The sequence below is a fragment of the Aulostomus chinensis genome, chromosome 22 (genome assembly GCF_037954235.1).
Source record: "Aulostomus chinensis isolate RoL2024-O1b breed Wild chromosome 22, RoL_Achi_v1.0, whole genome shotgun sequence".
In the NCBI taxonomy this organism is placed as follows: Eukaryota; Metazoa; Chordata; class Actinopteri; order Syngnathiformes; family Aulostomidae; genus Aulostomus; species Aulostomus chinensis.
In genome coordinates this window covers 1,540,736-1,556,332 of record NC_141341.1, presented here as the reverse complement: position 1 = coordinate 1,556,332, position 15,597 = coordinate 1,540,736, and the positions used below count along the sequence as shown (strand labels likewise).

The window sequence follows — 15,597 nt, the reverse complement described above, 5'->3', positions numbered from 1 at the left end:
CTCTGGTTGTCAGGAAGTGTTTATCGCTTCAGTTTTTGATTTCACAATAAGATCCACAGTTGATCACCGCCAATCACAGCAGGAGGCATGAACCCGACTGGCGGTCGATCTCTCGTTCCTCTCGGGGTTTTTCTGAGGGAAACTGAACACATCACCGCTCTCTCCTTCTGTGACAAACAAATGTTCTAAGATTAGCGTTTGCTAATGTTTTTTATTCATGTGATTTAACAAAAACACACAAAACATGGAGCTGAGATTCGATTCTCAGATCTGTAGTTCCTGAAATCTCATAATTTGGTTGGATGACGATTAAAATGTTGCACATTTATTCCTAAATGTTGTACCTTTCTATTACTTTTCAAACCAGGAGTTACGTTTGGTCACGATTCTCTTCTTGAATAATTAAATGATGCCTGATACTTTGTGTCAACCTGAAGACCCTCCGAGCGTCCTGGCCTGTTTCTGACAACATCGTTTCACTGCAGCCATGCAGCCGGCGTTGGTGGCATTTTTATTTTATGCCTCCAGTTGTTTTTGAAGGAAACCACAGAGTTTTTACTCCAGGGGTGTATTTGAATATTTTTGCTAATATTAATGTGAGAAGTGCTTTTCCACACAGACATCAATGCCATAGTTCTGCTTCTCAAAGCTGAAACTCCTCGGTGTCAAAATAAATGTTCATCAGCATGAGTGGACAGGAAACAGCAGATTTATTCTTGAGATTTGTTACATAACAAAGAGGAATAAAGTCGATGTGCATTTGTGCTCCTCCACGTTACATAACACACAACCCAGAGAAAACGACACACTCGAGCACCAAACATCAACAACCGGCAAACGCGAGGACAGAGGAGGTCGCATGAAAACATGAAAGTACAAATTCACTCAGCTCCCTGATTTGATCTCGGAACTTTGAAACGTTCCTCCACAGCGAATGTCAGAACCTCTGAAAACCTGAAGCCTGATATTTTTATCCTGCTCACGAATGTTGAACACAGACGATGACGCAGCTGTTAAAGGTTCTCTTTGTAACCTCCCAAACGGGTCAACAGCAGGCCGTCGCAGTACTTCTGTGCTCCTGAAGAGGCAACGGTGAGCCACAGCGCCAATACTCGAAATATGGTCAATACGTAACCAACAGAAGTCTTCATGACGCAGAGGTTTAGCTGCTTGTATCAACGATGGCCTTCTCTCGGCTCTTTGGAACGAATGTTAAAATGCTAGCATGTTGCCCCCTGCTGGTGTGGCTGTGAAACATGATCAGTGTCAAATTGTACCTTTCAAAGTATCTTGCTGACTCGTATATTCATGACTCAATGACCTAAAAGTCCAAAAATGAAAGTTTTTCTTCATTTTTGTTTTGTTAGTGTGACCCAAGATGCTTCTGGGTAGCATTAGCATTAGCATTAGCATCAGCGATCTTTTTTTTCACATTCAGGATGTTTCTTGGATCTACCTGATGGAAGATCGTCACTGACACATTAGTGTCTGTTATATCTGATGATCACATGATTCTGAATGAAAAAAACAAACAACCAGATTGGCTGACTGTGATTGGCAGGGAGATGCTTGTCAATCAATCATCTACGCCTCCATGACCTCTCAGAGAAACTATTGCTTACACCCAAAGATGTTGGTATGAAACGCAACGAAAGAATGTCAAAAATTTACAAAAATACAGTTTAATCATATCAACGACATCTTTGATAAACAAAAAATAAACCAAAATAACGACTGAGGTGAAAACATGAGATATGACGCTGCATTCAAGTGGGGTCTGAAAAGCTGGCTCCCGTTCGACAGACCGGCGACTGACGTCAACGTGATAAAGCAAAAGTGAGTATCTGTGTCGTGTAGTCGGGTGCGGCTGGCTGGCTGGCTGGCTAGCTTGCTAGCTAGCTACACAGTGGGAAGTTGAGCAGTTCCAGACACATTCAACTAATATGAGCATAGGTGAAGTTATGGAGACCATCACTGATTGTTCTCGTGGTACTGATGAGAAGGGATTTCAGTCAAGGTCTCAATGTGCTGCGTTCATATACGAGAGATTTCTGCAGGAAATGAAACGCGTCTCAGTTCCTCACAAACTGCTTTCCGAATAAAGACATGGCTGATGTTTCCCCTCCAGAAATAGTTGGTGTTTATAGTGAGCAGTATCAGGGGAGGTAGTTCACCTCCTCCCACCCTCTGAGGGGTCAGTGAACACAACACAGCCAGGAAACACAAGCAGCTCAGATTTTCCTTAAATAGATGTTTCGGCCTCCTCCGTCTTGTCCGTGGGGAGGAAGTGGCTGGTTGCCATGGTGAGGGGAACACCGTGACTCAGCAGTTTCCACAGTGACCACTCCAGGGTACAACACACAACAGCTGAGGGTGGGTTTCCCCTGGTGTGCGTCTGACAGGACCTGTATGTCTGTTTCCTTACACAAGCGTTGACGTCACAAAGACAAATGCAGGTGTTTCAGTCAGCTGTCACTGATGATGTCATTCTCCACAAGTTCCCACATTGTTCATTCATCGTCTGTAATTTGACAGCCTCGCGTGATCTGCCCCAGATACACGGAGAGAGCGAATAAATATGTTGTGGCCACAAGTTAGAAGTCGTCCCCACAACCGGATTGATTCATGAGGCCAGTAACCTCCGTTTCTCTGTTTGTGGCTCTGTCCATCTCTATCCTCTGTGTGTTTTAGTTTAGATTTGTTTCATTGAACAACAATATTACAATTAAATAATCAGTTCAACAGAGTCACTTAAATACCTCTTGTTTTGTCTGATTTTCTTAAATTTTCGTCGTTACCAGGACCATTTCAAGGAGTTTTGGGCAGTTTGGGATTCACGCACTGCAAACACACACTTTATAAAGGACGTTTCTGATACAAAAAACAAACAAAAGAAAACATTTTAGGCAGAAATTAATTGATTTAGTGAGAACATGGTTCTGCAGAGAAACAACGGAACATTTAGACAATGAGAGGAGAGAACAGTTAAATATATAAATAAAATGTGAGCTGCGGCTGCTCGTCGGTTTGGTTGCTGAGGGAACTTGGATCCTGGCTCCGGCCGGCTGCCGTTGAGCTGGAAGGAACTTTGTTGTGTGATTTGAAGTGTTCTGAACAGCTGATGTGTCCCAGTGGTTGGGTTTCAAATACGTGAAGACAAGTTTCAGAAATCTCCCTCACTGTTCGTTTGTGTGCTTTGGAACAAGAATGTTCACATCCGGTGAAATCACACAATAAGTCACTCAAAATGATTGAAAATCATGAACTAAGCAGTTCGTTTCCTGCAGAGGCAGCGCGAAAAATCCAAGATAAAAGTCATCAGAACGTCTCAACGTGGCTCCCGGGGTTAAAAAAGGAGCAAAAATCAGTCAACCACAGACCCGTTCAGGGCCCAGAACCACGTGGTCAGAAATGTTGAACTGCAACAAAAATGGGTGATTTTCTGAAGGAAGTTTTGAACTGTGACTCTGTCAGCCACATGACATCATCACATGGTCTCCAGTGTAGCAGGGAGTCATGGGAGTTTCCTGCCGCGACGCTCAAACCCATCAGCACCATTGGGGGCGGCAGCTGGCCCTGTGTAGTCATCACTGAGGTCATGTGACCAATCAACAGAACCAGGAACAAACAGCTAAAGAGAAATGATGCGGAATATAGAGTGAAGCATCCTGGGAACTAGAGTCCAGGAAGCAAACACTCCTGAGCAGCTGTAGGATGAAGATGTAGTCCGACATGACCCTCAGGGACCCTGGGATGAGAAGGACATGCCTCTCTGAATGCTGGGAAATGTAGTCTTTTAAAAGGTATAGGATCAGTTGCAGACTTTATTTCCAGTTTCAGTTCTTAAATACAGACTTTCTGTCAGTCATCTGGTATCCTGAATAGAAAGGGCCTCTGGGAAACGGAGTCCAGTGATGTCATCTTGTGTTGTAGTTATCTGCCTCCGTGTGGTGGGGATGTGCACATTTGATCTGTTCGCTCTGAATGACGATTAAATATTCAAATCAAATGATTCAGGAAGTAGGGGAAGCCCAGAGGCATGCTGGGAGACGCAGTCTTTGTTTTGGTTTCGCGTCTGGACTCAGATTGTCTGTCCAGCTTGGTAGGAAATCACTGAGGTGGAGGAGGAGCAGCGATGGTTTGTTGGTTGGATGGACGCGGGGAACAGCTGGGGTTTCCTGGGGGAGGATACAGCGCCCCTGCAGCTGGCCGCGGGGGGGGGGGGGGGGGGGGGGCGCTGGCACGCGACATACTGCCTATAACAGGCTGTTCCTGCCGTTCATCTTCGGGCCTTTTGACCTCATCTGCTCCTGAACTGACCCCGACTGAAAACACACAATAACACACATCGTCACTCACGTGGGATCAAATTTGTCCTGTTTTTAGAAGTTTCAGAGTTCAGATTCTTCTTTTTTAATTCTATTACAGGTTTTGTTTATTTCATTACTCCTCATTTCAACTGAGCTCATTTCAGTGAAAGCTTCTATTTTCATCTTTGTTGCAGTTTTATGTTTCTAAATTTTCATTTTAATTAAAGACACACACACACACACACACACACACACACACTCTCACACTCATTCAATCATCAAAACTAAAGTCTTACTCCAAAATTAAGTCATGACCTTAAAAACATTTAAACTGGAGGGTATTTGACATTTAAATAAAGAATCAAAAGAATGAAAATCAGACAGGTGAGCAGTCAGACAGGTGAAGAGTCAGACAGGTGAGCAGTAAGACAGGTGAAGAGTCAGACAGGTGAGCAGTCAGACAGGTGAAGAGACAGACAGGTGAGCAGTCAGACAGGTGAAGAGTTAGACAGGTGAGCAGTCAGACAGGTGAAGAGTCTCACCGGCTGCAGACCCTCCGCCATCTCTCCAGAGCCGATGTGTGTGAGGTGGATGAAGTTTGTTGGCTCTCCGATCATACTGCGATCAATCTTCCTCCTCTTCTTCTTCTACACACACACACACACACACACACACACACACACACACACACACACAGGTTAAACCATATAGAACAGAATGACAGTTCTGTTTTCTATATCAGCTCTGAAAGTGTGGCTCTGACAGCAGCGCTCTGTGACTGTGCTCGTCGACTGTCACGTCTGGAGTCACATGGCGGCCTGCAGTGTCAGGTATGTGCACCGCTACACCTGACACACGTGTCACAGATGACACTGCTCGTCACGATGCTGGTAAAGACCCTCTGATGTCCTCACAAGAACAGTGAAAAGGTGCACCAAAAAAAGTGTGTGTTCATAACAGTCATAACTGCGTGACGTGTTTCTACACGTCCACATACTCCGAGTGTGTCATCACACGGCTGCACACGCAGCTTCAGACGTGTCTCAGTCACAGTCGGAAAAACAAACATCTGACAGAACACCAAGGAAAGACCAAGAACCCGTGGAACGTTCCTGTAAATCATAGCAGCGGTTTAACTCTCCGTCCGCCCATCAGCTGCTAATGAAGGCGGGGTTCATGCGCTGCGTTCAGGGGCGTCCTGAGCTCTGGCTTCCCGCCACCTGAGGCCTCATTAAAATCCTATTCTGCTCCCAAAGTCCAGCTAATCCTCGTGTGGGGAAACGTGTGCTGATCCAGAACACAACTTGGCCACAATCAGAACAATTTAAATGTGATTTAAGAGGCTTACATTGCTCCGGATTATTCAGGCTTCTTATGTAAGCGTGGCGTTGACAGGCCGGTCGGACGTTTGGGTTCGTTAGATCCCAGGAAATCTGAGGAATCCAGCTGACAGGCAGCAGCACAGATGTTCCTAGAATGAGAATGAGGCGCTTTCCTCTCTGGAGGCGCTCAGGTTCTGACCCGCTGCTGCAGAGGAGACGGGTTGTGTTCCATTAACGTCTCTTTTATTACACAATGACACTCACAAGAACGGGCCCAGAGGCGCTAAGAGAACCACCAACATGTGGTCATGGCTGAATCAACTGAACGGGGATCTGTTTGAAGCGTAACACTCCCAGAACATTCTGAAAAGAGCACAGAGAGGAACGCGGCAAACAGACGAACGGAACAACCCAGGATAGCATTAACGTAATCTGTAGCTGGTATCTGGCTAATCTGGCTCTGGGTTCTAGTCCCATATGATCCCATATATTTGGATCATGATGAGTCGAACAAGACAGAACCACCACATTTATAAAATCAGCTAACTAGCTTAGCCATCCACGAACATGACACTCCTGATCTTTGTATCTTTGCGTTGGAGGTTATAACACCACCAATATTTAGGTGTTTCTGGTTCTTCTGAAAGAGAAACTAGCTGCTAAGTTAGCGGTTAGCTGATGACAAGTTTTATTTTGTTCGATTTGAGAGCAACATGTAACTTAATCCCAGGATGTGGCTGGCTCTCGTCTTGCTCTGATCTCGAGTCGCTTATCATACAAACAGTACAAGATGTCTCATGCCAGCTAACTAGCTTAGCCATCTGCTAACACCACACTCATCTGGAACTTTACATCTTTTTCTTGGAGCAAATAACAGCCGTCAACGTTTAGTCGTTGGTGCTGTGGAATGTTTCAGGGAACCGCGAGAGGACGTTCCCTCCTGTAGAAAGATCCTGTAGTGGTACAAACATTGTGGGAAGGTGATGCAAGAACCTCAGCATCGTCAAACAACACGTCACAGCAGTGGCGTGACGGTCCTCTGGAGCTTTAGGGTTGTTTATTTAAAGTCATCGAAGACGGTTTCACCCGAGTCAGTAAAACCGTCGAGACCTGCTGATTCTTGTGCGTCAGCGCTGCTCATTCACCGATCAAACCAGCGAAATAAAAAACACTCCAAACAAAGCTTGTTTCAACCTGATCAACCGCAGATCTGCTCGCCATGCTGTCATCACGGCGTCATCAGCATCAAAGCACAGGAAAAGACTGGGATTTCAAAATAAGAGTCATCACACACGTCACATTCAGACATCGCAGTCTGGAAGTGTTGATTCATGACGTGATTCATGAGGCCAGAGCTCCGCTAACATCCCATCGCTGACGTCAGGAGACACCTCGCCCCGTGGAGAGGGAACAACGTCTTTGTCGCTGTCTACAAAACACCGGTGTCAGCTCAGGTAGTTTGAGGGAAAAATCTCTCATAAAAAATATGAATGAAAGGCTGTCAGACGATCAGCTCCAATGTTCTTTTGTCCAGTTTTTCCATAAATTTTTTCTGTGAAGGCGACACTCACTGTTATTTAGCCTGCAGGTGTATTTTGAGCACTAGCTTGCTAACAAGTAGCATTAGCTAAGTGTAGATAGTTTAGTTAGACAGCTCATAGCTGCCAACAAAGACAAACAGCTAGCCTCAATGCTGTTTGATAAAAAAAAAAAACCTTGTCAAATCAGCAACTAGCGTCATTTTGGGTTCAGATAGAAAAAAAAAAACAGAAAAAGAGAAACCTGTAGTAGAAAGAAGCTATCAAGCTAACGTGGAAGAGCAGGCGTCAACACAAACATTAGCTGTTAGCCAAACAATGGCGCTTTAACCGTGCTCATGTTTGCTTGCGTGCTAATCGCATGAAACTTATGAAACTTGTATCGCTGGCAATTTTTCCTGTGTTCCCTCGTGATTATTCCACTTCCAGGGAACGAGTTCTCTGAAGACATTCAGCGTTTATAAATAAGTGACTTTTATTGGACATAAAACAGGTCAAGTCATTAAAATGCCAACCTGCAGTGGAAAATATCACGTAACAACATTAATGTCAACACTTGTTGGTTTTCAGATCAATATGTGTGAACTTGTTTTGGTGGTTTGGCTCAAACCAGCATTCAGTAAAACCAGCTGACCTCCAACATGGCTGCCGGCGGGATGACGTCAGCGACAAGGCAGCTTCGTATTGGTGAGGAAAGTCTTTTTTTTAAGTTTGAATAAAGAAATTAAAGTTTCTTCAGCTGCTTGTTGAAGTCTGAACCTCCTGCTGAGTTACTGCTGTGTGTGTGTGTGTGTGTCTGTGTGTGTGAGTGTGTGTGTGTGTGTGTGTGAGTGTGTGTGTGTGTGTGTGTGTGTTTATTAAAAGTGTATTGTTGCGGTGCCACAATAGAACAAGCAGAAAACCCTAAAAATACAGACAGGGGAAGGAGGGAGGGAGTCTCCAGGGAGGCACGAGCTTCCTCTCTGCTGCAGTGAATCATGGGTAACCTGCAGGGATTCAGGACGCCACCATAAATGTTCTCACTCTTAGTGCAACCACAAAGACACACCCTCCTGGCTTGTTATGCGAAGTGAGTTGCAAAAAAAGGGAACAGACATGTCAGAGCAGGAAGAGGGTGTCGGCCTGCAGCGGGTCAAAGGTCATAGAGAAGTTATGCCTAAGCGTATGCGTGTCTTACCGGTGGCGGTTTGGCCACCATGCAGCAGCCCATCTTGTGCCAAAAGTCGCTCATGCCGATGCTTCGCCTCTCCAGGGGCTGGCCGCTGCTCTCTGCTGCCGCCCTGCAGGCCACGGGAAGAACTGCCACCTGCGGATAATCCTGGGGCATTCAGCCGGACACTGCACCACCACTCAACACACGGAGGACCAAAAACACCCAAATAGACCCAAATAGCAGAACGCCGCCCACTGCGTGACACCAGGAAGAGGGAAATGTCTCACATGTCCTGAGAGGCAAAGTCGAGGAAAAAATGCCCCCAAAATCCAGGCTCAAGTTTCTCCAATAGCAAAAACTACGTTGGAGATGATGATGATGTCGCTGCAGCTTCGGATGGATCTGTGGAGAAACCAGAGAAGAGGACATTGAATCACTTCCTCGTTCTTTCTTCTTTGTTGTTTTTTTAACAGTTTCCAGAGTTTTGTTTAACTCATTCAGTGAAGGCTTTATTTCATGGTTTGTCATCCATCCCATTTTTCGTTCATGCCGTATCTCTGCAACACCTTGACGACCAACTGAAACGCTTTGCCGGTCAAAGGTCAACGTCACCACGACCAGGAAAAATAAGTCCTGATTTTTCCTCTCACTTCTTTTTCTCTACATTCAGCTAAAAACTTTCGTCTGTGTCTGCGAGGATGGAGGACGCTCGTCTTTAGGAAACTGCCTGGTCGCTTGTGTAGCTTCTGTCCGTCGCCATCAGGTGCTGACCAGCTGAGACGGGTTCAGGAAGACAACAAGACGTCCCGCCGAAGACTCGGGAAACAGCAACCTTTGATCAGGCAGGAAAATTCTGACTCTTCTTACTTTCTGTCCTAAGTTTAAACACCGAGATGTTTATAAGCTCCACAAATGTCTGACGAATCTCAAAAGAACCTTGAAAAGTGGCCATTTTCTACTCAGCCTCCTCCCTCCTCCTCTCTCTTTATTGCCTTTGCTTCCCTTTTAATAAAAAGCCCAAACTCATCCATTCTTTAATATAACCTACGGTTTCCCAGAGTGCTCATGCAAAATGTCCTCGCTTTCTAAAAGTGTTGTCCCCTTGAAACATTTCCCCCCAGAAACGTAGTAAAAGCACCCACACAAGTTCTCATGGTCATCAAAACCACGCTCCCTCCTCCAAACGCTCTGAAAGTGTAATTTCACCTCTCATTCAAAACTTTTCTATGATTTCCAAACTTGTGGTGACTTTTGAGAAACGTCCATCAACGTCTCACGGTTCCCACGCGCGTCTTTGTTTCTAAAAATGTCCCACAACTCAGATTGTCCTCACAAAAGCAGAAAAAAAAGCAGCTCATTTAGCTGCCTGGGAACCAAGTCAGACGACGTCAACATGGCGAACACATTAGGATGAGTAAACACTGGGTGTGGTCCAAACACAGCCAAGGAACACACACACACACACACACACACACACACACACACACACAAAGGGGACATTTCTAGATGTTTCCAGATGAAACTGAGTCATGAATCAACCTCCACGATCACATGACCCTCTGATATGATACATCATCGTGTATCTTTGGCGCCTCAATAAATACCAGCGATGATGTCACATACACAGGAACGCTTGGTTAAGCAAAGGTCATGTTTGAGTCAAACAGCACGGAGTTGTTGAAGGTTATCAGACAAACTCTTTTTACGCTTCGGAAAAACGGAAATGTCAAAATCAGGGGATCAAGGTCGCCATTACGCCGACGGTTTTGATGCTATGTACTGACATCATATCGACTCGCGGTTCAGCGTCTAAGCTCGTCACGGGTCCTCCGCGGTTTTATCGGTCCAAACTGATCAACTAGAGTCGGTTTTCCACTTCCACACTAAACCCCATCGTTGTCATGGGGACGCTAAGCTCCGCCCCTGTTTCCAGATGACACGAAGGGTTAAACTCTTCTCCCGCCTGCTTCTACTTTCTATTTCCGGAGCCGAGGCCGCCGGGACGACTCCTGGAGTCCATCCAGAACATTTCAGCTGCTGATAAGGAAAGAATGAGACAAGCAGCTTCATGCTTCCCTCAGCGAGAGGCAGGAATGTGAAGTGACGGCTGCAGGGTTTGAATCCAGACGTTCGGCGGCGATGACGAGCATCATCATCCGCATCATGATGTCATCCTGACCAGCTGCTGAGATGCAACACAACAAAACACTCTGTTAACTACAACGTTTCATCTGTCCTCCTTCTGAGATTCTCAACCGCTCACGACCTGGTGACGAACCGCGGCGACTGCTGGATCTGTGGTGATGTCATCTCAGCAGGACATTGCTAATAGGTTAGCATGTAGCCTGCTGCGAATGAAGGGAAGCGAAGAGCGAAAATTGTCCTGTAGGTGTCTGATTTTAAAACATGACACGAATGTATGCGTACGCAGGCGTTACCAGAGTTTATCAGGGTTCTGTCAGAACCTTCAATGTAAGAAACGTTTGCCTGGGTGGGAGGAACCAGCGGCGACTGCTTCACCAGCATCCCCCATGGGGCAAGAATACAGCCTTGTTGTAGTCCTGCTACGTGCTGACTAGCAGCGTGTTGTAGTTCTAGTGTTTACGAATGGTGTCCTCAGGTGTTAGCCTAGCTTCTTCCCGCCATGATGCGGCGCGATACATTCCTCTTCCTTCCTGTTCTTGTTTGGCTGCAGGAACGTTTAGGTTTTCACAGAAGAAACAAACACCTAAAGAAATGCTTATTAATATCGATATTAATAGTCACATCATTAGTAACCACATAATCAACATTTCCTCCATCAGACTGTTGAAAAACTCACAGCGTCATAAACTAACTGCAGGTGGCGCCATGACGACCCCAGACCCCCATCCGTTACTGCAGCGGTTTGTTTCCTGCCTCTATTGAAGCCTCATGACCAGCAGTGTGTGTGTGTGTGTGTGTGTGTGTGTGTGTGTGTGTGTGTGTGTGTGTGTGTGTGTGTGTGTGTGTGGTGGGGGAATATTTGTCCCATGATGTCAGCGTGAGCAGGAAGAACAGGAAAACTGTGTGGAAACGATGGCATGAAAACATACATTCATACACACACACTCTCACACACACACTCTCACTCACACACACACACACACACACACACACACACACACACTCATACACCCCTCTTCAAGATGGTATGCTCCACCACTGCTGTCAGTTTGAATTTGGGAAGTCAAAGTTACGGCGTGTTCAGTTGAGGAAAGTTTCACACGTTTGTTTAAGTGGACACAGAAACTTTAATAGTGTCAAATGAAAACATCGTCTGAAGGTGTGAAAAGTGCTCCGACACACAATCGGCGCCTCTGCGGTGGCGAGCTGGTGAAAGACTGAGGGAGGACGAGGCGTCAGTGTGATCAGCTGAGTCATCAGACTCTCGAGGTCAGAATCAGCTGAAACGCTGCAAACAAACAACGGGGCTTCTGTCAGACAGCGAACGCACCACAGACGGACGGACGGCGGCCACGAGGTCACACAGGAATCAGGTGACGAGCCTCTGAACTCAGATTAGAGATCGGCGAAGAGAAGGATGTTCGAGATGTTCTTCAAACACTCCCTGAGTTCACGCACACAGTGTGTTTGCCTCAGTTACCAGGACCGAGCTGTAAAACCTGTGAACAAGTTCTTGCTGGACGTTCAGTTCCCTTGAAAATGTTTTCTTTGGGTAGTCATGTGACGGTGGCGTGGTTCCTTCATAGCTTTGTACCGCTAACCGTTGCATTCAGGCTTGGTGGAGGAACCATGGTGATGACCACTTCCTGTTGGACTACAAACGTGCCTCATCCCTGCCATGATAACTTCCTGTTGGACTGGAACCAGTTTGCTGAGTGAACACAAGATGCCTCCCATTCTTGTGTACTGGGAGAACAACATCAGTCCAACTGAACAGAAAACCTTGCAGAGCTGTAACCATGGCAACAGCAGCAGCCTCCGGTGGTCTCCAGGACGAGGAACTCATTTTTCACGCTGCTGTTTGATGATGTACCGACGAAGCAGCTGATCATCTCTCAAACCTCCGGAGATGGAAAGTAAGACAGAAAGGTGTGACTTTATTTTCCGTGTCAGCGGAGACATGAAAGCTCGGCGCTGACTTCGCCGTGACCGTTGACCAGCCGCAAACTTTCAACCGTTAAAAATCGGAATGAAAAGACTTCATTGTGAAGCTGAAACATCTCCAACGAGCCCCCTGAGTCCTGACCGCCACACGGACCGGAGAAATAAATCAGTCTGCGTGTGTGTGTGTGTGTGTGTCGAGGCTGAAGGTTAAATTCACTTCACTCCACAACAACAAACACTGGAGCCAAAGTCCAGCGGCGACAGCTCGCCAACCTGTCCAGACACCCCTTTGGACTCACTTCCTGTTCCCGAGACCACACACTTCCTCTCCATCCAGCTGATCGCCAGTTTGGTTTTAAAAATAAAATCACACAAGATCAGAGTTCAACAAGCTGACGTTGCCATGGCAACAACCCCACAGCAAGACATAGGCAGAGAAGCATGCCTGGGTCATTGAAATCATCCTGGTACCACCTCTTGGGACCCAGCACACAGCGGAGTGTCAGGCGGAACCAGAACTGAATCAAGAGCCAGCACCAGAACCGAGGGGTCCATCTCCAGCGGTTCAGCACACACTCATCTGAAGAGTCACACAGAACCACGACTAGAACTAGAAACAGGAAACCCAGAAACATCCCCAACTGGCTTCTGGGTGAGGCTGAGCTCAGATGAGAGAGAGGGAAGAGTCTCACAGAACCAGAACCAGAACTAGAGATAGAGGCGGAGCTACAACCCACGCTAAAGATCTAGGAACGGCTGGAAAGAAAGAGAAAATGAGGTGTGTTTCATCAGAGTTTGGTTGTGTGTGTGTGTGTGTGTGTGTGGGGGGGGGGGGGGGTCTGAGGAGAATGTGGCCTCTGTACAAAACACTGACTCAACCTGAGGACTGCGTCAGGATCCGGCTGGTGTCCGTCTGGGACTCCAGTGTCATCGTGGAATTTAAAGGAGGCAGCAGACGTGTAAATATTTCCATGAAAATTAAAACATCATACGGACCAAACACTGTACAGAACAAATATTTGTACTTCAAACTGCAAGAAAACATCAGCAAAGTCCATTATGAATGTCCTGTTTTTCAGTTGACACTTGAACGTAACGCAGAGGTCGTTTTTGTGGTTGTTACTGATGCAGTGGCAGTACCTGTGACCAAATCACAACTGAAGCACTTTGGCGCTACCATGGGTTTTTCCTTCAGTCTGAATTCTTGCTTATGTTGTACGTCCCTTTGGACAAAAGCGTCCGCTAAATGAAACTGTAGAATTGTAGAATTGTAGCAAAGGACCCAATTTGTCTGAAGTTCTCTTTTTTAAGATTGTTGAAGCTAGCTTAACGGCTCCTTTTTCCTTTCATGCTAAGCTAAAGTAAAGTGCAAGATATCGATCTAAAACCCAGGAGTTTTGGTGAAGACAGAAAAAAAGCCCTGCTAACAGTATCACTCATGTTTGCTAGCAGGCGAAGGCATCAGCCAGATATCACAGCTTTCAGCTAACAACGAGTAGCAAAACTGATAAGGCGAGTAAAATAGAGATTAGAAATGTTTTAGCTTTAAAGTGGGTACTAAAACTATTAAAAGCTTTCTAGCCAAAGTCAACTTGCTCTTGTTGTCGATAATCATTAACAAGGGACTCACGATTGCGTTTGTGGTCGTCAGCTCGTCTCACCTCCCTCCACTTTGATGTAGCTAGGCTAGCACTTTCTCTGCTCCAAGCTAAGCTAACACTTCCATCTCCAACAAATGTTAAGTCTGAGTCTGAGCTCAAACACCCTACAGGACACAGGAAGTCTTATCCAACTTCAGCGGCAACGGAACTTGAACTGGAACCAGAACTTGAACTGAACTTTAAACGGACTGAACTGAACTGAACTGGAACTTTAAGTGAGCTTCATCTGCCACACTAATTGAGCTGGAACTGAACTCTGAGGTCATCACATCGACAGTCTTGTTCAAACGAAAAATCTAACATTCAGTGTCACGCCAGCATCCATGAACTCCCAGGAATGACTGAACACTTCAAAAGTCCTCATTTACTTTTAAACACACACACACACACACACACACACACACACACACACACACACACACACACACACACACACACACACACAAATGTGCTATTACAGATCTAAAACAACATGTCTGCTGGGTAAATCATTAACTGTCACTTTGGCTGTAATAGTACTAATCCTGTCTACTACATAACCAAAAGTACTTGGAAACCTCCTTCAGAATCCTCCCGTCCCATCGGGGGCGTGAGGTCAGAGGTCAACCCTGGTTAAACACCAAACATCTGAGTAAGACGAGGAGTGTTGGAGGAGCAGCGACTCACCAGAGACGGTCAGACTGACGATCAGCAGCAGACTGACGGCTGCGATCAGTCAGCAGCAGCTCAACCTCCAAGGTGGAGCTCCACCAGGAAGCCCAGCTCCTCCTCCCCTCCTCCTCCTGCAGGCCTGAGGAGTTTGGGCCAACAGCGCCCCCCGCTGACCGGTCACACTCATCACACCTACTGATAAGTGACTCCTGCTGGCATTTTGAAAATGAGTCCATCAAACTCAGGTACATTTACATTCGTTTCTATGTGAATTAAATCAAAAAATTAAAAATCGGTCCAAACTGAAGACTTCACTTTGACTTCAAGGAGGATTGTTTTTTATCCCCGAGTCATGTGACTGCTGTCGTCCTGCAGTTGTGTCATCGTCCTTTGGACTCAACGTTTTCACGCTGATTATCTTTCATCGTTCAACTTGGAATTAAATGAAAAAATCTTCAAACATTTGACTAAAGTCTCGCTCCAAGCTCTGTGGAGTTCAGCCTGCAGTGTGTGGCGCCTCCTGCTGGCCGACAGCACTGACTGCACCTGCCCGCGCCCTCAATTCATCAACGAGCCCGGGCTTTGTTTACATTGACTATTGATTTGTTGACATCGTCTTCGTGTTTTAGAGACTCGTCTTGGAGACAAAAGAACTCGGTTTCAGGTCCAGGTCCGAGTTAGTCTCCTGACAGGAATGTAGGCCAACTGAGGTCCTCTGAAGTGATGAAAACACTGTGTGTGTGTTTGTGTATGTGTCTATTCAGTGAGTTGCATCAAGTTTCCAGCCTGAACCATGCCAAGCGTACCGGAAACTATGTTACCTTTCAGAATAAAAGTTAAAATCAAAAATGTGTTGAGCAAACTAATAAAAGT

The 15,597-nt window shown here is 46.1% G+C and overlaps 1 protein-coding gene and 1 long non-coding RNA gene across 3 annotated transcripts; one reads left to right on the top strand and one right to left on the bottom strand.

Moving 5' to 3' along the window:
* Positions 1-608: 608 nt before the first annotated feature.
* On the bottom strand, positions 609-14,858 carry cdc42se1 (CDC42 small effector 1). Of its 2 annotated transcripts, none has more exons than XM_086193571.1 (4): positions 14,740-14,858; positions 8,348-8,725; positions 4,853-4,957; positions 609-4,325 (listed from the first exon to the last, which is right to left on the bottom strand). In XM_086193571.1, the coding sequence occupies exons 2-4, from the start codon at positions 8,495-8,497 to the stop codon at positions 4,257-4,259; spliced, it is 324 nt and encodes a 107-aa protein (XP_086049697.1). In that variant the 5' UTR covers positions 8,498-8,725; positions 14,740-14,858; the 3' UTR covers positions 609-4,256. The 2 variants fall into 2 exon arrangements, with proteins under 2 accessions (XP_086049697.1, XP_086049698.1); XM_086193572.1 differs by lacking the exon at positions 14,740-14,858 and adding an exon at positions 14,043-14,327.
* On the top strand, positions 6,640-9,346 carry LOC147240237 (uncharacterized). The gene is made up of 3 exons (XR_015111250.1): positions 6,640-7,086; positions 7,741-7,857; positions 8,994-9,346. It is a non-coding gene; the product is annotated as an uncharacterized LOC147240237 (long non-coding RNA).
* Positions 14,859-15,597: the final 739 nt, after the last annotated feature.